The sequence below is a fragment of the Lutzomyia longipalpis genome, chromosome 3 (assembly GCF_024334085.1).
Source record: "Lutzomyia longipalpis isolate SR_M1_2022 chromosome 3, ASM2433408v1".
NCBI classification, from domain to species: Eukaryota; Metazoa; Arthropoda; class Insecta; order Diptera; family Psychodidae; genus Lutzomyia; species Lutzomyia longipalpis.
The window spans coordinates 21,397,883-21,425,682 of NC_074709.1; the positions used below are offsets into that span (position 1 = coordinate 21,397,883).

Consider the following 27,800-nt stretch of genomic DNA (forward strand, 5'->3'; position numbering starts at 1 on the left):
CTGATGAAATATATTTGGATGTAATTTTTGAAAAATACGATATAAAATTGAAAATATTTTTTCAATAAATTGAGGCTTTCGCTTTTAATTGTTTCACAGAAAAGTATCATTTGGTGTGGATCATTTAGCCACACCTACACATCTTTTATTTTATTTCGTTTGTTTATTTTTAAACTCCTTTTATAAGTGTTTAACATTACTTCTGTTGCAGGACTTGACGGTGTAGTCCCTCAAAGTATGAATTGTTTTCGTTAGAGCTTTAATGGATCACGCATTTTTGTTTATTTAAAGAATTTCTCAGCTGAATATTCCTACAAGACACACCAAGTGAAAATAATAATAAGAATAAAAAATTTTATTAGATTAAATGAAGAAAACTGGAGAATAATTTAATTTGTTTTGTGAGAAGAGTTTGTAAGGATCTACTGATTAAATAAATCGTTGTGTATAAAAAATTGAAACAAAAATTAATAAAGCATAATGAAACTTTCTTTAACTTTTGGATGTAATGAGTTCTGTTAAAATTTGAAAGAATTCTAGATCTACTTAGAGTATTCAATTTTTTCTTCTTTTTCTTTATCTCTGGCCCAGTTGCCTAGTAGTTAATACCTTTTTTATTGTTTTGAGAACTATTTTAACACTCACTATGTGTCTGGATGGAATATCTTGATTACAAATAATATTTCAATAAAATTTCCCAATGCATTAAATTTTATTTTCATAGTTCATCGCACTAGTGCTTTTTTTTCTTTAACACAATTACACAACGGTTGACATTAACAATCATAACTATTCATTATATAAAAGAAAAGAGACGTTTAGTTAAAAAAAAAAGACTATTTTATTTTTGTTTTATTATAGTGGAATTGCAAACATTTACATTTATGAATGTTTTATATACAGTCTGGGCCAGGCCTTTACTCAGATCCTTCTTATGATCGTTATGTAATATGGTACGTACATATATGTATATCATAACATAACGTTCATGAGTAAGATTTAGAGCAGAATCTGAGCCCAAAGCTCCGCGATGAAGCTTGTGGTCTTGGCTTATATTCAACTTTTTTCTAAACAATAAATGTACTTATTTAAGAGAATGTTAGCGAATTTTTTTCTTAATTTTTTTTCATACAAATATACATACATTTTGCGACAATATCAAAATTTTAATCCACTTTCAAGAGATGAAGTGATAAAGCAAATTTAAAATTGCCCACAAAAATAGCCGATGGACAGACTCTGTCTAGAGAAGACGAGGAGTTTTTGTGCTCTCTCTGTCAAAGACGATTTGAACAGCAAGGTATAGCATTTTTGTGTTATTTGAATTTGTTAAAAAAAAATATTATTTTCTCTTTTTTTTATTCATTTGGTAAAGAAAATCATTTGTTTATTTTTCACATTTATATAAATTAATTAAGTAGATACCTTTTATACATTTATTCTCAATTTTCCTTTCACCTTTTAAAACTTTTATTTGTTTCAGTTGCAAATGTTAAATGCTCCTTTTTACAAAGTAAAGTTTAATTATTTTACAAGGTAAAAACTAATTGCTAATTTTGTATGAATAAGTCAAGGCCGAATAGAAATTCCATAGAGTACAGTCAAAAGAAAAAAATCATGCACCAAAACCACTGCTGTATATAAATTGATATTATATATAAATATATATAATGTAAAAATTTATTGCTATCAGAAAGTTGGTGTAACATCAAAATATACACAATTGCATAAAAGGGAAGATAAAGGTTCTACAGCAACCTGCGTCTTTCTCACCTTCTGCCCACATATCATTTGTAAAATATATTTTTTTTATTTCCTTCAGTATTTGATTAAAAAACCAATACATTAGATGAACTCACAAAATTTGATTCTTTCTCCTTGATCAATCCAATAGGGAACTACAGCTGCCTCAAAGTGGATCTAATATTTACGAGAGATCGTGCATTTTACTTTACTACGGTTTTTATTCCTGGCATTATACTCGTTACTTCCTCATTCATTAATTTTTGGTTGGAATGGAATGCAGTACCAGCACGTGTTATGATTGGTGAGTGGAAAATGAGATTTTTCGAAAGATTTTCGAAATATTCCGAGCATTAAAGTACAAAAACTTTAAGTACGTCAGCTTAGAGCTCAGAAAAAATACAAAATTCGAATTCCAAGATATACTAATTCTATATTTTGTGGGAGTATTTATATTTCACCGTTCTCCATAGAATGTCTGCTGTATTAAAAATTGATTTGATTTGCACAGTTGAGCATTCTCAATATTACAGCATTATCTCTGTCTTTCTGCAGGTGTCACAACAATGTTGAATTTTTTCACAACATCCAATGGTTTCCGGAGCACATTGCCAGTTGTATCCAATTTAACGGCAATGAACGTATGGGATGGCGTGTGTATGTGCTTCATCTATGCATCCCTTCTGGAATTTGTCTGTGTTAATTACGTTGGACGGAAACGTCCACTCCACAATGTTGTTTATCGACCAGGAGAGAATCCTGTTACACAGGTAAATAAAATCACAAAACATTTTTCCTCGTGCTGTAGCATAATTATATGGCAAAAAGAAATATTTCGCAGAGTTCAAATCTAATTTTCTCTGCTACTGCAACTCTTTCATAATATTTCTGCATTATCTATAATATGTATGGTATGGTCTTACATCATCCCTTACTTGTATACAGGGACATGCTTTTCCCTGTAATTTTTTTTTTTTTTGACTTCCTTCCTATTGGTGTTTCTTTCAGAAGATTTTTCTCATTCTACTAAATTCTTGATGTATTTTTATATTTTGGTTTTTTATGCATATCTTTTATCTATTATGCTTCTTCAGAATTCAGACTAACGTGAATTCGTTCGCTCTTTCCTCCTAAGATGATTCTTTCCGTATCAAGAAAAGTAAATTGTACCTTTTTTGATATATGAGTTTATTACATTAAGTTTTTCATTGAATGTCTTGAATTCAACTCATAGATTGTAAGTGGTTTGAAAGAAATATTATTATTTATTTACTATGTTGCTATGCATTTTATAGCTCCTTGGCATTTTTTTTCTTTGGTTTTCTCCGTTTTTTCCCAACTCTCTATTTCTCGTAAACTTGTATAGACTTAAGCAAGAAGAAAATAAAAGATAATTTACTAAAATACGGATGATTTCTCGTCAATGCATTTAAAAGGTAATAAAACACAAGACGCAGATAATAAGAAAATGCAACCAAGCAATTCAATAATCTATATGAAATGAAAAAGAAAAGAGAATGCAGTGTTGTCGATGAGACAAGACGTGTGCCTGTGATGCAGTTTTTATTTTGAACATTCGAAAAATAAAATAATATTGTTTGAGCCCTGAGGAGATATTGAGCATGCAATATGATTTCAATTCCCGATATTCCATTTAGTCTGTGCCCTACCTGTCTGGAGCAGAAAACAAAATTTTGTATATTATAGTTTCCATACCGAAATAAGAATAAATATGTATGTAGGTATTTTATTTCATTTTTTTTTAGATTATACTTTTCTTATTACAACCCAAAAATATTGTGAATTTGCATTTTGTCAATGCTGCAATATTGAGATATTTTCGCTAAATGTTGAACTAAAATATTTGTTGACATTTTAATGAATTTAGGGAAAAACGTTCACTTACGTAATTTAAGAGTATTCGCGTAATTATATGTCAATACCATCGTCGATAATATTTAAATAGGGTATAATGAAAATCAAGACAAATTCATTGATGTTTTACTTACAAAATCTTCTAAGACTTTGTTCCGTGTGCAGAGTAAAATATTAATAACATAAGTTTACACAGGCCTCCAATCAAGTGTGAGCAAACCTCATTTGAAGATGTTATATGAAGAAATTTTTGTATAGTAGCTGTATTAAGGAGTAAGAGGAGATAGGTGTTTGCCATGGGGCGTTATGAATGAAGAAGGGAACAAAATTTATACATTACACAGAGCCTTATCACAATCAGCTCTATCGGCTCAGCCGTTTCGCAGGAGTTTACTTACCACAAGCAGACAGAAATTCTCTTGTTACTTCTTCTTTTTTTATCTTTTAGATTGACCGTCATGTTGATTAATACGTGACAAAAATTATTTTATGGTCAAAGTTCGTTTTTTTTTAAATTTTTTTTTCACAGCATAAACTTTCCACGTTTTTTTTTTAATTAATAGTTTTGAATATTTTTTTGGAAGATTTTTCATTTCTATTTTTATGCTATGTATTTCAATTTGGAATATTATTGGACGAGCATTTAGTTTGACACTAATAAATACTCTGACTTAAAAACCGCGGAATATACTAAAATTCAAATAATTTCTCTCATCAATTCCATTTCGCAAAAACAACCCAAATAAATTTTATTTATAAATTGATTCAATTTGCACGAATATATTATGTTATATGTTTTTTTCTATTTATAACCCGTCACCTGCAAGCATGTAATATTAGTCTTTACTGTCAATATTAGGTAAAATGCAATTTATTGGTATATTTGGAACCAATTGTTTGCAGAAGTATTTTTTCACCACCATTTTTTGGAGTGAAGGGGATGCGTAAAATGTGCCCTCACAAAAATTTTTAGGTCAGTTAAGAGGATCCGCTTATAACAAAACCTAGTTAGTTTTCCTTTATATGAAAAAAATAATCAATAAAAAAGGCTCACGAATAATTTTATTTCGAAGATTGATTATTAGAAAATTAATGAGATTTGGATGTTCTTCTATTAAACTTTTGTGTATTTTTTCAATTACTTTTTTTATAAATATTTTTGTACCTACCTCTTTCTTTTCTATTAGCTGTTATATAATTATTTCAATGCATATCACTTGTGTTAAATTTTATATTTATTAAATACCGGGACATGAGGAAGTATTTTGCATATAGAAATCAAAATCATTATCCTCGATAAAATATGTAACGTTGTGACACATTTTTTTTAGAGAATTAAACGTATATATCTTCTTATCAGAACTTGGTAGGTTGGCACGTATGTGTGTTTTTGTGTGTTTTGTATGGCAATACATTCTATTCCACTTTTTTTTTTTCAAACAGAGTTCACAGAAAACACTAATAATTAAATAAAATAATCACAAACCAACTTGGAGCAAGCTTAATCATAATTTTGGAAAACAAATTAAAACCCAACTCTTACCAAATATGATCCCTTAATCGTCTAGGTAATATATTTTTTTTAGTTAAGTTGAATTGCCTAAGACAAATAAGGCTTAACAGCAAGATAATGGGACTACATGTTCAGTTCAGTGCTTTATATCATTTGATTCTCAACTTCATCAGCTAAACAGCTTCTTATGCTTTCAAAAAATTGAAGAAAAAATGGCTAAAATAATTCCTAATTTTTACATGATATTAATGGTATTTTATACAAAATAAAAATATATTTATATCTTAAATTTTTATCAAGTTATGTAGCAATAAAATTATTTAGACTTGTTGTCTCTGTAGGATGTTTTAGATGTTATGAGTTAGTACATTATAGTGTGAATAGCGTCAGTTATTTTTTGGATAAGAATACCATTTTTTTAATTTTAAATTCTCGCTACTGAGGATAGATATAAAATAGCGCCAAAAAGATGAAAACATCCCAAAAATACAAATAAATTTAAGAAGAGAATTCTTTCTAAATGGTCCATCTACGGCATCACAGCACTTTCATTTAATGTTTGAATTTAAAAATTCAGAAAAAAATCTCTAGTTTCTTCTCAATTTTAAACAAAGCACATGTCTTCTTTGTCAAAAGTGTGTCTTTTTAGTTACAAACAATATGTGTACTCTATCATTTTACAGCGACTTCCAGCTGTCCTTAGCAGGATTGGAATAATTCTCGCAAGTCCCTTGGTAAGCTATCACTTTTATTTATTCTCTTGCTTCTTTTTCACTATTAATTTTATTTCACCCTCCTATCCACTCCTTCCCTGCATTTTGTAGTCAAATTCCTTTTCTGATGTTCCCAAAAGAGAGTCAAATAAAAAGAAAGTTCTCTTTGCAAGAACAGAAAACGCCATGATTCTTTAATTTTGAATTAATACATTTTCTGCTTAATTCTAACTAAAAAAAATAGTTTTCTTTTGTGTGCCTCGCTACTTCTGTCGCTGATACAGTACATATCGAATCTTCTGAGCAAATCCTACCTTTTCTATGATGCTTAAACATGTAATATAAATTGTCAAAGTAAAGTTTTAATATGTTCAAACTCAGAATATATTAAACCGTTTTCACAGTTTATCTCTCATTTTTTTCGTTATATATAGCGACTATTTTAGCAGAAAACCTAAGCTTTCTACTTCCTTCATTTTCATTTAAATCCCGCTTTTATTAATAACATCCAAAACTCACGTCTCGGAGTAAGAGAATAATAATGGTTTTGTAGAAAGGAAAATAAATTATAGTGATATTGCACTTTGCACTTTGTCTTCTGCAATTATATTTTTAAAAACTGTGTCGTTTTAAAATTTTAGCTATTAATTAAGAAAACCATAATAAAAATTGCATCCATACGTTCAAACTATTAAGCTTTAACTGTTTATATCATTAATGTGCATTGTAAACTGTATTCGATTACATTACACTTTATGCAACATGTAAACTTATTCTCATTAAATTAACAAAAATAGGTTTTTAAGTAGTTATAAAAAGGCTTTTCAATATAAATAATAGGTATGTACCTCTTACTCACGGGCTGAATAGTTTTATCATCCACACAAATACTTAAGTTGTGGATGTCTAGAAAAGGGACTATAGAAATAGAACAAAAAGATATTGAAAGGATTTGTTTTAATAAAAGTATTTTTTAGAAAAACTAATAGGTATGTTAAGTCAGGGAATTCTAAGAATTTTATTAGGTCTAAACCTACGAAATTTTAACCAATTATTAAATCGTCTAAAGAAAACCATTAAACACGCGTCCGTCAGTTATGAGAAATTGGAAATTTGTCAATATTTAATTAAAAATAATTCGATTTATCAGATGAAGATAAAGTAGATGGAAGAATAATTATTAATAATTTAATTTCATTGCTACAAATGAATGTATGGGAGGAGACAGAATTAATTTTATTTGTGAAATTAAGTAATAAATTTAATGAAAATCAATAATTGAATTTATGAGATACACGAAATACAGGGTAAATAATTTGAAAATTTCGATTTTCAATTTTAGAACATCTAACGGTGATTTTAGGAATATTGCACAATATTTTTAGATTTTCTCGAAACCTTTAATTTGAGCTCGATTTGATCAAAATTGTTTAAGTCGTTTGCGATTAATGTCGAAAGAACTTTTGGGCTGGGTTTACCCTAATTGGTTAGTTGGTTTGGCTTAATTGATACTAGACAATACCTACTGTTTTTGTTTGTTTTATGTTTAAAAATGGTACAGAGCGACTCTTTAATAAATTTAATTCTGAATTACTAACTCTCTTGGTGTTCGATTTTGAAAAATAACAGATTCTGGTGCTATATTAGTTTTATTCCAAATGGTGGTTGATTTTTATTTAAAAATCGTTAATAGTTAAACTTAAATGCCTGACTTAAATTATTTTAATTTACAACTCGTCACTTGTCGTATAACTCTAACAACTCAATAAATAGTATTACGGCAAATGGCGAGCTTTGAGGCTTTAAATGAAAGCTCACATTTGATTAGGGGCTTAGGTAAAATATTTTTTTTTTAATTTTCGGAAATTACATATATGGGGTAAGGGCTATACTAAACTTTACCTCTTACTCACCACTTTTGTGTGAATTTTTGTAAAATCTCCACGTGAATTAAATATGGTTTTATAGGAAATATTTTCCTTTCAGATCCCTTTGCTATTTTGTAATGAATTATACGTTTTCCAAGGATTTTCCAATAACTCTATTGTGTGATTTACTTCACCCACATTCTACTGTTTTTGTATTAATAATGTTTTTAAATAAATTGAGCTTTTTGAATATTTTGGGATTTCTTATTGTTCTTTTGAATCTATTATTTTCCTGGTTTTAATTTACAAAAATTAACAAAACAATTTTTTCTTGAATATCTCATGTGGTTGATGGAAAACACTCGCATTCAAAAAATATTATATTGAAAAATCTTTTTCAATTATAACAATGAATAAGTTTCGCAATAAGTAGGTATATTTATGTAGAAGTATAAATAACAAAAATTGGAACAATAATTAAAAAAAAGTTTGTGATCTAATTAAAAATTAAAGTTTTTGCCAACTAATTGTGCTACTTTACATTGTTCGCTTCCAAATCAATCTCAATGTCAAACATTTAAACAATATATGTTTACATATAGTTAGTTTAGTATAAAGTTTGATTAACACTACATGAACTATCCGATAAGAATTTAAATACTCGCAGGGTATTTGTGCATATGATTGCTCTGAACGTTGAATATTTAAGGATAATTAGTTGCAAATACTCACATATAGGAAGTGATCGAATCAGAATTTATGGCGGCAATAAATGCAGAGAAACCACCAGATACCCCAGCAAGGAAGGAAGTTGAAAAAGAAAAGGCATCGCATGAGATGGACCAGGATGATGTAGAAATGGGTGGCGGGGAGTCCCCTGTTAAACCACCACGAAGGAAAATCTCACGCACAGTCCCTTATGAGACTACGATTAATGGCAATTGCGACGATGAGGAGTCTGTGAGTTTATCTTGCCACAGGGTTTTATTGGTTTATGGCGTTTCCTGTTTTTCCCCTGAAAACCAACTAACCCGAATGATAAAATTTTACTACAATATTTGTTGTGATGGAAAATTCTAATAATCATGATAGGTCATAGTCTAATAAAAAACAATTACAAGTTGTACATAGACTCAACATAAAACAGGAGAAATGTACATTGAGGTACTTCGGTTGTTGTATAACATAAAACTGCGTTGATGGATACATTATCTTACCTATAAGTCCCTTTAACTCTTACCTAAACCTTTTATACTAAAATAATACCAAAATCTAACAATTTTTTTCTCTCTTATTACCAACCAATATTACTCCAAGTACTTTAAATATAACTCCTACCAATTTACTTCAATTAACTTAAAGTCATCACTTACACATTATCACATTCCACTATATATAAACAGACACATAAACCTCTATAGAGATACTAAAAATCCTTTAAACGGATCTCTCACAAAACTTGCCAATGCTGAGCTTTTCGCTATATATTAATTCTAATTTAGTTATTTATTTCTGATTCGAAATTGCATTTTAACAATTTTACTCTTTGTTAAAAGTTAAAAGATTTTTTCTAAAATAAATCGAGTTTTGTATATGAAAATGTTTAACCTGCAAGCCCTCAAAAGCTAATTCCGTAACTCATTTTCAATTCATTGCTGCCACGTGTGGAACACTATTTATGCAGCCGGTGAGTGGTTATTAGCATGCATTGTGCTTCGTTAAAAGATGTGTGCTAGACAGTTTATATACGGTTTATACAAATAATTCATGTTGTCCTTCTCCTCAAAACAGGGCGAAAAGAAACGCGAATCAGGAGGTCCTAATGAGATAGTTGCGTGCACGAGTTGCGGAGGTGGAACGAGCCCTTGCACACATTCAGCAAACAACGGCTGTGCAACAGAGGTTTGAACACTTTTCTACTTTTACTCTCCTTGTTTTACGATCAGCGGTATTGAAGAATTTATTTGAAGCCTTATTACTACTGGAAGTATTTAGGATATTTATCAGTTATCTATTAAAAAATCATTTTGAAAAAGTTTCCAGTAGTCCGTCCATTAGTCTGGGCTGTCCAGCCGTTTGGCCTAAGTATAGCGCGAAATTGCAATTGATAGAGGGTTGCAGTAAAAAGTAAAGTTCAGGTAGAGCCGGGATGTTTTGTGACGGTTAGGGTCAAATCCGTCCCCTAACCCGAGCCATAAATATCAAAACTTTTGTTTTCAATCACGGCTACTGTTGTAGAAATCCTCATTCATATTTCAAAATCAGACAAACCGTCAATACAATCTGTTTAAATTTTTCATGGAAAATCAAATATATTTTTCAATTACAATTGCACAATTTTGATCAAATTGAACTCAAATGAAAGCTCTTAAGAAGACTTAAACTGTCTAAAAGATCGGAAACTCGGTAAAAGATGAAATCAGATTTCAAATTTTACATCCTATTCTTGATCAAATCAAGTACAAAAAAGATCTAGCCAAACCGTAAATATATTTTGGACATTGTTACTTCGAAAAAAGTATCAAAAGAGGCGCTTAAGTTAATAGTATTTTTTAAGTAAAAACAAAATATATCGAAAGTCATACAATATTTCCTTGAAATTTTGATAATTCTTTAGCTAGGGGAGCTAGGGTATCCAATGATAAGCCGAAAATGAAAATCTGTATAACCGTCTCAGAGGTAAAAACTTAAAAGATAATGAAAGACGAAAAACCAAAAAACCAAAGTCGAGGATTTTGGCCAAAAATGCCTTTTTGAGCTCAAAGAAATCCTCAAAAATTATCGAATTTTTTATTATAGATTTATTACGGTCCGTAAAGGGTTAAATAGTTCTTCTTTTATACGTATTTTACTCTCATAATAATTGGTATATGTATGTATGTACTGTACATATAAAAATTAAAAAAGTGTAGATAGTTGCATAATACAGGGAGTAGGTCATCAAATTTATTATTATTATTTAAATAATTATTAATGTTAATTAGTTAGTGGTTAGTTAATATTACATAAGTCACATGAAAAATCTTCAAATGTCTCTTGATCTCACTATAGCCTTCATAGTATATTTGTCTATCTGTTTAGAAAATAGCTGTGTACAGACACAAAATTCACTATGCTGCTGCATTAAATAATGACAAGATTGCATCTTTATTCTTTTTTTTTCTTCTAAATAATTAAACATAAAAATCGATTCTTTCTTGCAGACATGCTTCGTTCAAGTGCGAAAAAAAGAACCACCACACCCAATAAGAGTAGCTAAAACAATTGATGTCATCGCTAGGATCACATTTCCAACTGCATATGCTATCTTTCTCATATTCTTCTTCATACACTACAAGGGATTCTCCTAGAAATGGCTCAATATCGCGCATCACCTTCATCAATTGAGAATATGGACAAGTATTTTACAATTTCGTCACTTCATTTCTATATCTTTGTTATGTAAGATAAACCAGAAAAAAAATCGAATTTTCGAAAATGGTTTTCGAATAAAAAAATACAAATAGGTGCTTCAGTCTCTATTAAAAGGTTGTAGGAAGAAAATTATGAGGATTTAATGTGAATTACTTATTCAAAATAAGTATTCATTGACTAGACATTTCAAAGAAAAAAAATCACAAAAAATTCTAAAAATTGCAAAAATTCAATTACACAAATAAAAACATATTGAGAAAACACCGCATTTTTTTTCAATTGAAAATACATAGCCGAATCAATGATGTGGAGTAAAAAAAAACTGCCTTTCTTTATGCAAATCGAAGATGTAAATTAAATTTTATTGCATAGAATACGCATTAGGTTGAAAGTTACTTTCGCAATTTATGGAATCCATATTTTGTGTATCGAGTTGAAATGAATAAAATGTAAGGTAATAATAATTAAATTTAATTATCACCGCAATTTCAAATGTTTCGTGTGCATTGATCAGCTCACCATTGATGAGTAAAAGTGAAAAAAAAATGTTAAAGAAACGTTAAAAAGCGACGAAATCAATGCTTTATAATTGACATATTTATAAAGAAAAATATGAGTAATTTTTTTTTTTCAAATCAAAAAACAATGTAATAATAAATTAATAAATTTTATGACAAAAAAAACTCTACTAAATTCAAATGTCTTTAACAAAAAAATGATTCCCCCTGAATATCTCTTCACCAAAATGAACTGTGTTTTAATAAGCGCATAAAAAATATGTTCTCAAATGAATATAGCCATAAACAATTTTATTTTCTTGGAGCAATAAATGAGACTAAATATAAAAAAAATTAAAATTAAAAAAAAAACATTAAAAAAGCGAAATCTCTCATATTTCTATCGGTTTTTTATCTGTTGTGTAAAAACTATACATATGTATTTATATTAATTAATTTTTAATTAAAAAGTAGATGTAACTGTATTACAACTATATTTCATCTCATATTTTGTATGTTTTTCTTTTTAAAACACTCCCAGGAAAATGAATATTTGATAAATATATGTATGTACATATTATTTGAGAAAATTTTTCTGTATTGTTAAAAAAAAAACAATGTAAATAGTGAGATTAAGAAAAAAATGAAAAAGAAATCAATATAAGTTATATTATGTACATACATAACATACAATATTAAAACAAAAATCAGTATATTTTATACACATTAAAAAATATTCTATATACGAAGGAAAATGTAATATTTCATTGCACATGCTTTTTAAAACCCGAAAAAATAAATAAATGAGATTTATTGAGAAAATGTGAAAAACCATATACTCAAAAATTCTTCTCAAATCCCATTCCGGTGTCACTACTATGGGTGAAATATTTGTATTTCAGACGAGTTTGGGGACGATATGGTAAAAATTGGACCAAATTGTAAAACACTTTTATGCTATAAAAAAAAACTTTTAATGAAAACGAAAAAAAAACTTGAAACGAAATAAAATATTTTAGTAAATTATCTTGTAAAACGAAAATTTCTTACCAAAACAACATAACAAAAAAAATGTGACATTTTTGTACACAATGCTTATCTTGTGATTTTTGTGCCCAATATTTTCATTGACATATCAATTTGCTGTGGAATATTTGAAAAATAAAAATTATTTCTGTAAAAGCTACGCTAATCACGAAATATTTTATCCGTGTCAAACACATTGCGCCTTCGACGGGATTTGATGACAAAGTCACACCAAAAGTGCACTAATGGAGAGCATGCCTTAAATTTCTTATTTCCCTTATCTGTGACCATTTTGCAATATTGTGAAGAAAAATATTTCACAGCAAATAAATCTTTTAGACAGATATGGGATAAAATACTTGGTATTTTCACTCATATGAAACACCATATAAATGAAACTGCTAAATCCCCTATATAGAAAACTGTCGGTATTCTTCTGAAAAAAAAAATATTTTTTATGCTTGAGCGATAATTTTACTTACCTATTTTTATTTTCTTTTAAAAATAAAACGCAAAATTCAGGAAATTATTATGCCATTCAAGTTATTTAAGGACATGTAGTTTAAATTACCCCAGTCTTTGTTAAAAAAAAAATTTAAAAAAAAAACATTTTTTATTAAACTTCTTAAAATAAAAGAAATGGAAACTGAGATAAAAGAACACATTGGATAGAGCTCGTATTTAAAAAAAAACTCGCCATAGAACCCATATTTGCCAACCTTTGTTTAGAATGGAAGATTGTTACAATACTATTTTTTTAAAATGCCCTCATATTGTTGCAACCCGAAAGCCCCCTACTACTTCAATGAAAAAAGAAAAACCAAAATTACATCATAAATCCCATAAGTATTTTTTTCAATGCAATTTCTGTGCCACAATTTTGTTTTTGAATTAAGCTAAGGCTTCTTTAGCCTTTTTTTATTTTTAAATTTTCCTAAAATCCCAGCTCAAGCGCCTTATCCTTTGATTAATTAGGATTTTCTCACTCTTTTTCCTTTCTAATGATGAAATAACTGCATATTTTTCCATTTTTAAGTAGCACCATTTAAAAGAAAAACGAAAAAAACATTTTAATAAAAAGCTGGAATTATATTGTAAAAAAAACATAATACTACTTGGTATGTTACGTAAGTGGAATACCAACAAATAAGTAGGTATGTGCGAAAACCTACAATCCAACATCATTTGTAAAATCATATCTTAAATAATATTTAAAACATTTCATAATATAAGGAGATGATAATTGAATTGTTATGGTAATTTATTTTTTAAATAAAACGTTTAATTACTTGTTTATCCAAAATAAAATAATATTTTAAATATTATTACATATATTTTTTATATTATATTTAATAATATTTATTTGTTACACAATTCAATCCGTCTCGTAGCCTTCTGTAGAATTGCGTCTACCAATGATTTGTGAATTTTTACAGTGTACATATTCTTGTGTTTTAAAGCAAAGCCTAATCCTAGGCCGTTGAAGTGGATATATCTACTTAGATCTCTCTTAATTTTATTTAAAAAAAAAAGGTTTTTATTAAAGATATTTTTTCATCTGTACTTTTGTCTGATATTTCCGTACATTCTTATAAATTATGAAAAAGTTCATAAGTAAATACTTTCATATTTTTAATAAATTCTCTTGCAAAGTTCATTTTCAATTAATTAAGAATACACAAGAAAAAGAGTATAAGTGTAAAAACATAAATAATAACAGCTCAGCTAATAATGTGATTATTAAAATATGAAAGAAAAAATATGGATAGAATGCTCCAAGCATTCAAACATGCCAAAAAAAAACAGAATAAAATCGTTGAAAAAAAAAGAAAAGTATAAAATGAAAAAAAAAATGTTCGAACAATATGGGTATAATTAAGGGGAAAATCATAAATGCATAGTAGATACAGTAAACCAAAAAAATGTAGTAAAGAATTTTCACATGTTGTTGGCTAAAGAATTTCAGAAACAAAATAACATAGAGAAACCACGTTATATTTTTTAAAAACCATCTCTAGCCCATCTCTAGCTGATCTCTGCATATTTTCACGACAAACAAACAAAAAAAAACTAACTAATAAAACATTTTTAAATATGCTGAAATATAATAAAAACGGATTGCATGCGTTCCCCACAAATGGAAAAAGAGAGAAAATTTAGAAATTATATATTAAAAAAATGATATCACTTCAATGAAAGAAAAGTTTAAGAAAAAAAACTTTTAGATCGATATCCTTAGTACGTAAGATATAGATAAAAAGTATTCACGCAATGCCGCCAATTAAAAACAAAAACAGTGTAATAAAAGAAAGTCATAGGTAGGAAGACGCTTTTGTAAATAATAAAATTCACAAATTTTACACATATTAAGTATACTAAATTATATAAGAAAACTATAGATGCGAATTCACAAAAAAAATTGAAAGATATATGAAAAATGTTTAACATCTGGTGAAGTTTATTCACATTAAAGAGAATTAACCATTTTATTCATGGATGGACTGAAAAACCGTAGTGTTGATCGTTTTATGAAAAATTATTCGCAAATTCTATAACTTAGATTTGGCTAATAGAGCCTATTTATAGCATTAAAAAATAATTAGTTAGTTCAAATTTATGAAAGAATGTACAATATTGTAATTTAAAATGAATTTGTTGCAGATACATAATTCAGAACCTAATTTTGCCTCATTTCGTTAAGTTAATTCTTTAAATGAATGTAATATTTAAATTTGGACGTTAGTTTCAAATAAATAAATAAACGCGTTAAAAACTTTGTTGTTTATTCATTCTCCAATGAAAGTAAATTTGTAACGCCCTATCTTTCTTTAAAAAAAATTCTCTCAGATGAAAATTGACATTTTTGATAAATTATATTACAGCTTGTGCTTTGAAAAATACGCAATCCCCTCCCCCTAATTCCCACAGGTATTCAGAAGAGCCACGTGTGGGAAAGACTAATGGACCAACAGTCTTACAAAAACATTACAACTTGTAAGTACAGCACATTCGCTTCTCCAGATCTTTCAGACGTCTTCTATTTGTTATATTAACTTATACTCATTTTAATGGTTTTAATGAGCCTTGCCTAAAGAGCTTAGTGAGCTTCTATGTATTTTAAGTTTGTTTTAACCTTTAAATTAACACTACAGAACAGTAGACTATCTCGTAAAGAAATCATTGGGAGAGGTTTTAAAACAATTTACGTATAAAATAAGGAACAAACTGTTAACTCAAATTGGCCCATTTAGTACGCTCGGCAATTTTACTTTACTGATTTTGAGTGTATAAAATGGCATCAAAATGATTTTATTTCCAAAAAAGTCGAATAGATTCGATTAAAGGAAGATTCTAAGAACTTTAAGAATAAGATTGTTTTTCTAGACCGTTTAGAAATGAGAGTTCACGAAAATTTCACAAAGAATACCAAAAATCTCACAACTCTTGAATTATAAGATAAGAAGAGTTAAAAAAAACAATCTATCTCCAATTATAATTTTCGCCGTTTTATTTTTCAAATCAACCGCTCTTTTTTAAATCATGTTTACACCCACGTGATGTACAACATGAAACATGCTCCTTTAGTACCTACCCGTCACCGTAAATCTGTCGATGTAGAGTCGATTTCGAACGACAAAATCGAGCATATCAACAGACGATTTGCCGACGCATAGATCGATTCGTCTGCCGACATTTAACATTGAATGCCCTATCCCCGTGAGACTTTTTTTTGGTGCAAAATCGGTCAATTAATTGGTTCGAAATCGACCCCAGTCGGCTCGAAAATCGACCCTACCATTGTGACGTCACAACCGATACCGTCTGCAGACCGTCGATCTATTTTTTATTAAAAAATCGGGTTTTCTTTATTTTTTCAGTTTTATTTAATATAATATAAAAAAAATACAAAAAAATAACAATTTTACATAAAATTTATAAAAATTACATATTTTTCGCCTGCAGTTGAATTCCATTAAGAAAATTAGAAATAATTCCTATTGCTAATTTTTAATTTTATTTTTTTCTCTGTAATTTTTTTCATTTGAAATATTTTTCTATTAAATTATATTTTTTTTGTCTTTAATATATTTTTATAAATCATCATCATTACATTTTATAAATAAAAAATCAACATTTTTACGCAACTTAAAGCAAAAAATGATGATTTTTCACGAGTTTTCCTGGAAAGATTCTGTTCTGAATCTATTCATGTGTGACTTCAAATTCTTTGTTATCTTAAAAAAAGAATATTTCGCAAAAAGGGTACGTAGGAGGTCTAAATAAGATTTTCCGGGAGTTATATACATATCTAGAGAACGATAAGTTCGAAAAATTATACAAAAATAGTTCTGACAACTAGTAAAGATATTCTTTTTGAATATCTAAAAATATTTTCAAAATTATAAGATAATTTAATTACAAAAACTACAGATTTGCATGTTTTATATAGAATGCTTTAAAATTTTTCTTTAAGTTTAATGGATTCAGTAAAAATAAGAGTTTTAGAAATTCTTACGAAAAATGTTAAAGAATTTTGACTTAGAATTGATCTTTCTATCCTAATTTGGAAATATCTGTTACTAAACCTAAGTAGGTAAATTAATTTTGGGCTTATCTGCATGTGAATCCCATGATGCATGCTGTAACACGAAGATCTTCGACAACGGAAGCTTGAAGAACGTCGTTTTTTTAATACTGAAGAATTGCGAGTGCCTCTGGTGCCTCCGACGGTATTCCCCTAAGGGGCAGCTAGACTCCCACGCAGAGTTGTGGATGTTTCCGTAGATGGTATCCCTCTGAGGGGCAGCTAGCTTCCCACGTGGATTTATAAAAGTCACAGTCGCGTGTACGTTGATATGGACACCCCTTGTAGATGCTTCCGGCATAGAAAGACAGGCAAAAATTTAATCATTAGATAAATTAAAAACAAAATAATTTCTAAAGTATACATACCATTTTTCAAGCCTTCGTTTTATCACCTTTCGACCCATCCGCCTGCAAAAAAATCGACAAAATTTACTATTTAATTTAATTTTAATTTTACATAAAGGAAACGTGTAAACTCCTTTCTCATAAGATAGCTTGGAATGGGTAAAGGCAGCCGTGAAATAATAATGTGAACTTACCGGGGAAATGGGGTGACTTCTGCTCCCGTTGCAGTCATCTCTTAGCCAGATTCCGTCTTGGCGGTGACTTCCTTGGCTGACGTGATTCTCCCGTAGCCCTTAATGAGATGCGTCTCTTCTTGAAGAGCTGCGCAATGTCCATGGGTATTATTGAGGAGAGGTTTCGATGGGATATATCACACATTGAGGCAGGTGTCACCACATGTGTCGTTCTTCTCAATGCACACGGTCTGGATAAAAAGAAATTTATCAGTTCTTACTGAATCAAGGAAACAAACCAAACTTAATGTGTTTCGTACCTTAATCCCCAACTGGGTAGCTTTAATAGCAGCCAGCCTCCGGAGCCGGAACCAATGATCACCAGACCAACTTCCTCACCACATTGGTAGTCCCTCCTGCCCAGAACACTCAGTGCTGGTCGATGATTCCGCAGCACGAGGTTTTCACCATAAATATAAAACCATCACACACGGCAAGGATCAAGATCCTGCCAAGAAAAATTCAATAAAATTTACCTAAAAATGGGTGTTGTATGAAATTGTTAGAGACTCTGAAAAACAGTGACCCCAAAGAAGGCAAATATTAAATTGCAAATTTGGAAGATTTATTGGCCGGATTTTTAGAATCCCCCATGTTCTGACCATAATCTAGCATCTAAACTAAAGTTTTCTTTACATTTATCACTAATTCTGTATCTAAATTAATTATTTTATGAAAAAATAGAAAAACTTACCTGATATTTTCACTTTTGCACCAAAAAATTGACATACCGACGTTATCGGCAGACGTCGAAGCCGAAATCGACCTATTTAAAAGACACCGACATGATCGGCTGACATCGAGACCGATTTCGGTCTACTAAATCGGATGTTAATGCCGACGGAATCGACGAGCCGATCCATACGGTGACGGGTACACACAATCGCCCCTGAGCATGATCAGGGTTGACACAATATTATAGTTGGTATCCCATATACATATGTACTGTAGTACGTTATGTGGTATACCACGTATTGTAGTCGTTGCTAAATACAACCCCCGCAGATCATACTCAACCTTTGTAAGTAGGTTTTTGACATCTCATATGAGAATGGTTGTGAAAAAAAGATATTTGGGTTAAAATGTCTTTTGGTTTTTTTTTTCACCTTAAAATAATAAAGCTACTTTATCCTTTTCTATGGAAAATCAAATTTGTAAGAAAAGTTCTGTTGTACGTCACTTCCCTAATATTTATATCCTGATCTGCTTGACTGACTATATTTGCCTCAAAAAAAATTGTTACTACGTTTCAACTATTTAGTTTAGGATATCGTCTGCATGATTTTTCCAAAACTAGGTCAGAATTTTCTATAAGCCTAATAGAAAAGCTAGTATAGCCAATTTTCTTCATCAACTTACTAAACTTTAGGTACAAAAAATTCAACTTTAAAAATTAAACTCACATAAATATTTTCTTGTGGTACACCAACTCGCATAACGGTGGATGCATTATCACTAACTTTAATATACCTATACAAAAATTATAAAATAAGCTAAATGGTTAAATAGGGTAAATATAGGTAAGCATAGTAAGCATATTATATAGATACATATCTCATAAGGTAAGTACCTACTATTAAGTTATGATGAAGACTGTTAAGTCATGTAAAAAGTAAAAAGTTCTCTTATTTTTTTTTAATATATAATTAGGAATAATATATAATGATTATATATATCAGTGTTGTTATTGTAATTTTTATTAAAAAATATATTTTCAAATTCGAAAGTGCAAAACCACAAAAATTGTTTTTAAGCCTAAAGTTTATTTTTTTTATTCATTTAAGAACCTGTAACCTGTTGTTATAAATTCTTTGATGAACTTTCACAAAATATGATGACTCAATATGTTTTTGTATAAGACTGAAAAGCGCTAACTTGCAAACCAGTCTCGGTGGGACTTCCCCAAAAACCTTGACAAGATATTCACACGGCCCAAGATCTCGAAAAGCTCAATACCACCAGCGAGCTTTCTTAGAATTAAAAAATTTTCATACTCAACCAAATATTTGCGACAAAACTTGCAGGCCTTTCATTGAGGTGACAGTGTGCCAAATTCTTGTCGCTTTTGTAGAAACCTGATAGAGTTACCGCGAGAGAGACACTCTGCTGGGTGTTGTTCACCTTTTCGAAGCATCTCCGCACGCGAAGTGTTTTCTGCGAATTTCCAGCAGTTCTTTTGGGCCGAATGAGAGGTCCACAATGGAGCCCATTAAGCAAAAAGCATATACATAGCATATCATACACAGCATACCGTGCTGGAAAAAATATGTTGGATAATATTGATTTATCGTGGCGAAGAGGTTTTGAATAAAACATTCTCAATTTAATTTGTATAATAAAAAATCACTGTATTTTTCGTTATACCTTATAGAGTAAAATTGTTTAAGATTTGTGACTAAAACACACATACAACACGACATACAAATGTTCTTATTTTTTATAAAAAAAAATAAATCCTACGGTTGGGATTTGTCTTTCCACCTCATGTAGGTCTCCTCGATCTCTTGCAATGTTTTATTGCGTGTTTCTGGGAGGAAGAAGACAAGGAAGATACCACCCAGGAATGCTACAGCGCCGTAAATTGCAAATGTTATTGGTGTTGTGAGGCTACGGAACATATAAGGTCCTGTTTGAACTACCACGTAGAAGGTGAAGAAGTTAAATGCTGATGAGATCCCAGATCCAACGCCACGCACTGAGAGCGGGAAGAGCTCCCCAGTGAGACACCATGGAATAGGCATAAGTCCAATGCTGACGAAGCAAATGTATGCAACGAGACATGTCAGAGGAATCCAAGCGAGTGATGTGGAATTTGGTGGTGCTAATAGGAGGAAAGCTGACAGTCCGAAGATGGAGAATGCCGCTCCAAAGGCACTTGTAATCGATAGAGGTCTCTTCCCAGCCACCCTCAGCAGTATGCATGCTATGACGGACATAATGGTACGTACAATGTCCAGTATGATCATGGCTAGATATTCATTAATCCCATCTCCGAGGGTATCCTTCATGATGGTCACTGAATAAAATGCAACAGTATTCACGCCGGAAAATTGGAGGGCAAAGAAGAAAATTAGTAGGATAACCATTGGCTTCCAAAATGTAGGTTGTCTGAGCCTATCGAATGTTTCTGCCCACGTAACCTTTTGTCCTTCGATCTTTTGGTACTTCTTCATTAAGCTCTTTAGCTCTGCAATGGATTCCTCATCATATCCACGGAGCCAGAAAAAAGCGTCTGTCGCCTTGGACACATCCCCTTTCGACAACAACCACGAAGGACTTTCAGGTACGAAGAAGACCACAATGTAGCACAGTAATGGGAAAATTCCGCAAATAATTGCGGTGACTTTCCAATTGAGAAAAGTCCCTATGATATGTGCAATAAGAATACCCACAGCAATTGCTAATGAAATGGCGGCAAGGAGAATCCCCCGATACTTGGGGCCACTAGTTTCTCCAATAAATACTGTTCCCACAGGTCCTAAGAGTCCAACACACAGCCCCGTGAGGAATCTTCCAATGAGAATCCAGATGATTGTGCGCGCCATACCAATCATTACCCAACCAACGACAAAGGGTACGCATAGGATCAAGTGGGACATTCTCCTTCCACAGAGCTCAATCATATATCCCGCCATGAGGCATCCAGCAGCCATAGGCAAGGCCGCCATTGAGGCAATCCAGGTGGATTCATCATGTGTAATTACAATCTCACTATCATTCGCCTGGAGTTGAGGTAAGAGTGTGGCTGAGTATCCTGATGTCATTCCTGCAGAAATTGTGGCTAGAATTGCGCCAGATGCGGCCCAAACCTTTGAATTAAAAAAAAAGGGATAAAATATAAAATTAAAAAGGATTTGAATTAAGAATTATATTAAGAGATGGAATATAAAAAAGAGTTTAAATTTAATTTATAAAAATATTATAATTAATAATCAGGATAATAATGAGTAATTACACTTGAAATAAATAATAAATAATAAACTTTAACAATAGAATAGATTCTTACAATATTCTTATAGGGATGATTGTATATAAGTTTAAAATCTGAGTGAGCAGAAACCATAGAATAATTTAATTGGTATTTCATAAACATAAAACATCACAAGTTTATCAAAATGATTCCAGAAAAATGTTTTTTTACAAAACTTTTGTAAGATCTCTTCTTAGCAACAAAGAACGTACAACCAGTGAAGGGACGTCTCCATCGTTTAGTCCTTGGGGTGGGAATCAACACTTAGATGACGATAGACGCACGGGGTGTGGGACCCACTATAAAAGATGAAAAATGTAAATGGAATGATGATAATGAAATGATAAATTTTAATCCATTTCCTCGGGTTTATGATTTTCTAAACAGCTAAACATTCTCAACACAAAACACTGAATTTAATTTTTTACCTACACTACCCTCAAAAAGGTTTCAAGTTAGCAAAAGTGACGTATTTTTTATTAAAGGTAAACAAGTGCCTATAAATCCAGCAATGGTTAACCGATTTTCAAATATTAACCAGATTTGAAAAGAGAATTAAATTAACTTTCCATTAATTGTTTATTTGTCAAAAACGGTGCAGTTTTGAAAAAAAAATTTATTAAATTTTGGAAAATCTACCTTCGCATAGGTTTACCAAGATGGTTGCAAAAAATAACGGTTGGACCGAATTTCAAAAAATCTACCACAATTATAAAAATGATAATCTTTTCCAAAACTAGCCAATTTTCGAAAATCGGTTAACTACATATAGCCAGAGTTAGAGACATTAGAAGTTTTCCTTAATAAATACGACATTTTTGTTCACGCGAAAACTTTTTGAGGGTATAGTGTATTAAGGAACAAAAAAACAACATTTTATTAGTTATCTCGAAATATAAAAATGATATCTTTGGAACAATTTCAAGTTTTTGTGATTAGTTTTCTTTTAATAGTAGATAACTACATGAAAATCTTGACCAAAGTGTTTTGATATTGCTTTTTTTTTAAATAAACTTTTATATCAACTTAAGAGAATCTCAGTGTTGGTGGCCCGGCCCCCCTTTGTAAATTAGATAAATTAATATTAATATAGGTATACGCATAATATTGTTTTTCATACATAATTCAAGATATAACAGTGCAGCCGTTAGATTTACTTGATTGTTATTGAAAAAAATCAATTTAAGAAATCATCAACATTTCATTTCCTCGTGGTGTTATTGCTCTTTTAAAGAGCAAAATTTTTTGATCACTCCCAAGACAAGGAGACCTCAAAGGTCATTTACGAATCGATAAACAAGCAACATGAGCAATGAATTTTAAGAAATGAGAGGTTTCTTGCAAAATACCACCAACGAATAATAAAACTTGCTTAAGAGAAAAAAAATAACCAATACATGAATTTTAAAACCTCGACAAAAATTTTGCGTATTATGTCGCATCTTTATTGCGGGAGAATCTAATTTTAGAGAGACGATGTTGAGAATAGCGATCCTTCTTAATTTTAAAAGTTTTACGGAGTGAGAATGAAATCTCTGCTTTCCGAACGTTATTAGGTTGCCAAACATGTTCGCCGAGTTTTTTTTGTTTTTGTTTTATTGTACATGAATTTTAACATATCGTGAGAATTTTTTCAACGAAAAGTTTTTTCCAACATCATAAGTCAGGTAAGTTACTAACGGCTCACTAAAATCAAGAATCTGACTCACTCAGTTATCAGAACAATCCTCAGATTTTAAATAAATTCTCTAAACTTGTGCAAAATTATTGTTATTAAATTTTTCAGATACGGAAAGGCATTGAAACGTTTTATAGAGAGCAAAAGAATCGTTGATGTTGCAAATTAAACTCTCTCATATTATTTCTTTCATTTAAATTTTAATGTATGCATGTAGGTATGTATGTATTTGCACACCTCTAAACGAACTTCTAAGGTAACCAATCAATTCTATCGAGACACACTATCAAATTAGTTTTTTAATAAAATTATTTCTCAGACAGAACCGGTATGTGGGAAACGAATAATTTCTTGCTATCTGGACAAAGATTTAGCATCGTGTCTTAAGGAAGATAAAAACAATTTTTTTGTTCTTTCCTTAGACTTTTATCTCTTCTTGCAAAATTTTCTGATCTCAACTCCTAATGGTAGGTATAGAGCTCTGTGGCAATCTGACTCATGCTACAGTGTGGCCGTGCGATGGATAGTTGTTTGGGCAGTCACAAAAAAAGAGATTTGAAAGCACCAAAACATTTATGAATTTTATATTGGAATTTTCCGTCGTACCTGTCGCCATAGAGGTGAAAACTTCTTGTGTGTTGCATTGCCAAATATCAGTTGATCCTCCTCGAATGGTTCAATTTTTTCGCCCTTGCTCAGTGGCTCCGAAGATTTGCCCTGGACCTTCTCCTCTGGCATCTCTCACCTGCAACTGTTGTGCCTTCGCGCAACAAACTCTTCTGCAAGATTACTGGAAGAAAAAACTGCACGTTTATTACACAATTTTTTCATTTAGTTTGTTTGCTTTTATTTTTACGCGATGCTTGAACGAGAAGTCACTCTACAGTGGGTGCAAAAATGAAAGTGCCTCAGGTGAAATTGGAAGGTGTGCTTTTATGTAAAAAAATTGACCAAAAACATTGGCCAATTAAATCCAGAGATAATAAATGTGCCAGAGGTGCTAGACCTCACGTGGCATAAATAGACACAATGAAATCTCCGCGACAGTAATCGATTCTTATCAAGTTCTAATTTACTTATCACCAAAATACAACGTTGAAAAAAAATTACAAATTTTTTGATGAACTTTGTGTGCGAATTCGTCATTTTCTCGAACCGAACTTCTTCCAGACATCGAGATGTTTTTCATGAAATTTTCATCTAAACTCTTTTGTCTATTGGATTTCTCTTAGCTCTGGTCTAACAAAAAAAATTCTTGTCCTTCATCTCGTCACTGACAAGGATAAAATTCAATTTTAATTCAAATAACTCGTAGAATTTGCATAGAAAGCCATCGAATCTTGCACAAGTGCTATTATAAATTGAAAATTGATCAATTAAATTCCCGCGAGTGCAGTGATGACGTTGAAATTATTCTGCATTCACTTTTCACGTTTTTTTCATTTTTTTGAAAACATAATAAGAGATTATTTGCACAGAAACACACATTTTCAACACAACTTGTGAAATCAGCATGAAAAAAAAAACATGCCAAGATTATCACTTTGCTATATGATGAGTATTTCTCGTATTTATGCACTCAGAGAAATCAGAGCGACAAAAGAAGTTTATCTTGAGGTCAAATTGTAGCCTAATTTCTTCAAGAGACTTCAAGAGAACGTGCCCGTTGTACATAATTTTATTTCATATCGAAAATTCCAGAAAAGTTGACTTATGCTATAATATCTCGAAGATCTCACTGAGATAATCGATACTTTTGTATATAGCTTAACGTCGCTAATTCGAAGAATCTCAGGTAAAAACTATTAATTTTGTTATTATTTTCAAACTATTTTAACACCCTCAATAAAAAATACATAACAAGGAAGTTTTTTCATTGAGAAAAATCTATTCATAATCACATGTTTACAAAAATCACTCGTAACTGTACCAAAAAATTCAACAATGAACATTATACTTTGGAAGGCATTGAAGGAGAACTTTAAAAAGATTTTATACCTATTTACATAATTTTTTTAAAGTATATTTTCATGCTTATCACAAAAACAGAAGACAAAGTCAATTCTTGCAATAAAAATTGTCCAAATAAAGAGCTTCAATTTATGATTGTGAGATCGCAATGTTGGCCCATTTAAGTCCTCTCTAATCACATCATTACTTCTTTTATTTACTCCTTTCCTAAATTACCACGCAGCACACCTCCACGTTAATTTTCTTCATTGTGTCGTCAGGAAAAATTAAGTTTAATTATGTGGCGGGAATTAATATACTCAAGAAAATTAAATGTTTTATTTACTTATCGTTCTATGACGCAATGTTTTTCGAAAAGAGACGAAAAACTTTTTAACAAGATTTGTAAATTGATTTATCAGTTTGTGAGACAAGGTTCTCCCTGCTTTGTCTTCTTACTTTGAGGAGGCACACAAAGTAAGTAATACTGCTCTCATACGCACTCCAAAAAATGTGTTAAGATTGTTTTCACTTCTGTTTCTTAAAATGTGTTCACTTCACAACTTTTTATGCACTTTTTACAATTAAATGTTTATTTAACGCACTAAGAAATTTATCTCACAATTTTTGCCAAAAGTGGCAACCACAAAAAAGTTTTTTTTTTTAATAAAATCTTCACTGCTGCAACAATACTTTTCTTTTTAAAAAAAAATAAATTCTTCCAGAGTGGATGGAAATGTTGATCAGCTCGCGAGTGAAATTAATCTTCTTTTCACCGCAAATATTGACGAGCAACTGATCGCGGATGCGGGACGCGATCTCTTGTTACGAAGTGCTTTTCGATCGACTCTGCTTCACCAAATATACGTCTTCTTCGAGCAGTCCCCTATCGCTATACAAGCCTATCCACATGCAAAAGAGTCAGCTGTTTTGTTACCAGCAAATACACCATTCGAATGACCACCACATGTGCAAGATTTTTCTTTACAAAAATATCTCTCGGCACAGTAAAATCCAAAATGGATGAGTCTCTATTGGCGACTCATTGTACACTGACGATTAAATTGTGCTGTGAAATTAAATTTATTCCAACGCACTATCTTGGAAAAATGAGCTCGGTGAAGTGGGTGGTACTTGACGAACTTATTGAGAAATTATTGTGCGGAGAATTTTCCTTATCCCCCCAATAGATAAATCCCACAAGGAAATGATTTTTTCATTTATTGTCAATTTTACCCTTGATTTTTTCCAATAAATGCATCTCAAAGTTAACAACAACAGCAACAGTTAGCAGACACAGCAAAATCCCTCTATTTGAGTTACTAAGAAAGTTCGTAAGCTGTTTTCTTTATAATTTAAGATTTAGGAAAATAAAATCATAAATGGTTCAAGATTTTATTATTATTAAGCCAGATTTGTCCACTGTACTATATATTTAGAACGGTTAAACAATTTTAGAGGAAAATTCAGCTATGAACTTTTATAGTAGGTATAGAAGTCGTCAAAAGAAATCTTTTATTTCTTTAACTGAACGAAAAAAATATTTCGGTTTGATAATTTTAAAATGAGATCAAGCAGATCAATATCTGCTAGATTTAAAACTTTTCAGAATTACCAAACACCATAAAAATGGCTAAAACCGCTCATAAAAGGATCTCCAAGATACACTTTTATCATAAAAGTTAAACAACGATAAAAACTTTTATCCTGAATCCCAATTATATATATATTTTTTTATTTTTGGAGATTTTTTATGAAATTTTGGAGAATTAGTCTTCTATAGCGAAGAATAAAACTCTTTTATCTTGTACCCTGAATAGCAAAATGACCTTTTTTATAAATAATAGAATTTTTATTCAGATTCAGCATCCTGATCCTTTAATTTTTTAATTTCACTGCACAAAAATGTAACATTATTTTCGTTTTTGCAAAAACCGAATACTTTCGGTTTAAGAAAACGTTTTAGAACATCTTAACCTAAAATTTCAAGAATTATGGTTAATCAAATTAAACTTTTTTAGAGATTTTTAAAATCAAACTAAAATATCATGCAGGCACATCTGGGTTAATATACATGCTATTGTGGTTATTTCCAATCAAGATTAATTTTATGACAATTTTTTGATTTTACTGGATATTCTTCGTACCTACTTATGTATTTATGTGACTAAATGTTGCTATTTTAGTAAATAATTTATCTTCTTGGATGAATGCCATTTTATATACTTTTCTATATTTAAAACATCCATTAACCCACATAATGTTTTTTAATAAAACATAAATCAGAGCCTAGTAATGTGTGCTTACTTAAAATATTAAACAAAAAATAACAAAATAATTTAATTTTCATTAAAAAAAAAATAACCCAAACTTTTAGACCTACCTGTT

At 30.5% G+C, this 27,800-nt stretch overlaps 2 protein-coding genes and 1 long non-coding RNA gene across 11 annotated transcripts in view; 1 reads left to right on the forward strand and 2 right to left on the reverse strand.

Moving 5' to 3' along the window:
- LOC129792598 (glutamate-gated chloride channel) overlaps positions 1-15,425 on the forward strand; it is a 51,666-nt gene extending 36,241 nt beyond the window's left edge. For 2 of the 5 annotated variants that reach the window (XM_055831814.1, XM_055831816.1), the window contains 6 exons: positions 1,895-2,047; positions 2,299-2,513; positions 5,815-5,865; positions 8,451-8,672; positions 9,504-9,614; positions 10,916-15,425. In XM_055831814.1, coding sequence (XP_055687789.1) covers positions 1,895-2,047; positions 2,299-2,513; positions 5,815-5,865; positions 8,451-8,672; positions 9,504-9,614; positions 10,916-11,062 — 899 coding nt within the window. In that variant the 3' untranslated portion in view covers positions 11,063-15,425. Of the gene's footprint in view, positions 1-1,225; positions 1,301-1,894; positions 2,048-2,298; positions 2,514-5,814; positions 5,866-8,450; positions 8,673-9,503; positions 9,615-10,915 lie in introns of all 5 variants that reach the window. The other 3 variants (XM_055831813.1, XM_055831815.1, XM_055831817.1) reach the window with 3 other exon arrangements.
- Positions 15,426-16,509: 1,084 nt separating this feature from the next.
- On the reverse strand, positions 16,510-19,355 carry LOC129792705 (uncharacterized). Of its 2 annotated transcripts, XR_008750835.1 has the most exons (5): positions 18,509-19,355; positions 18,075-18,262; positions 17,776-18,005; positions 17,603-17,644; positions 16,510-17,525 (listed from the first exon to the last, which is right to left on the reverse strand). It is a non-coding gene; the product is annotated as an uncharacterized LOC129792705 (long non-coding RNA). The 2 variants fall into 2 exon arrangements; XR_008750834.1 differs by having other exon boundaries at positions 18,075-18,759.
- A 781-nt stretch (positions 19,356-20,136) lies between these two features.
- Positions 20,137-26,461, reverse strand: LOC129792628 (facilitated trehalose transporter Tret1-2 homolog). 4 transcript variants are annotated; one of them, XM_055831908.1, is made up of 3 exons: positions 25,872-26,461; positions 24,069-24,252; positions 20,137-21,623 (listed from the first exon to the last, which is right to left on the reverse strand). In XM_055831908.1, exons 2-3 carry the CDS (start codon positions 24,198-24,200, stop codon positions 20,271-20,273), a joined length of 1,485 nt encoding a protein of 494 aa, XP_055687883.1. In that variant the 5' UTR covers positions 24,201-24,252; positions 25,872-26,461; the 3' UTR covers positions 20,137-20,270. The 4 variants fall into 4 exon arrangements, with proteins under 4 accessions (XP_055687883.1, XP_055687882.1, XP_055687885.1 ...); XM_055831907.1 differs by having other exon boundaries at positions 25,759-26,460; XM_055831910.1 differs by having other exon boundaries at positions 24,069-24,265; positions 25,872-26,458.
- Positions 26,462-27,800: the final 1,339 nt, after the last annotated feature.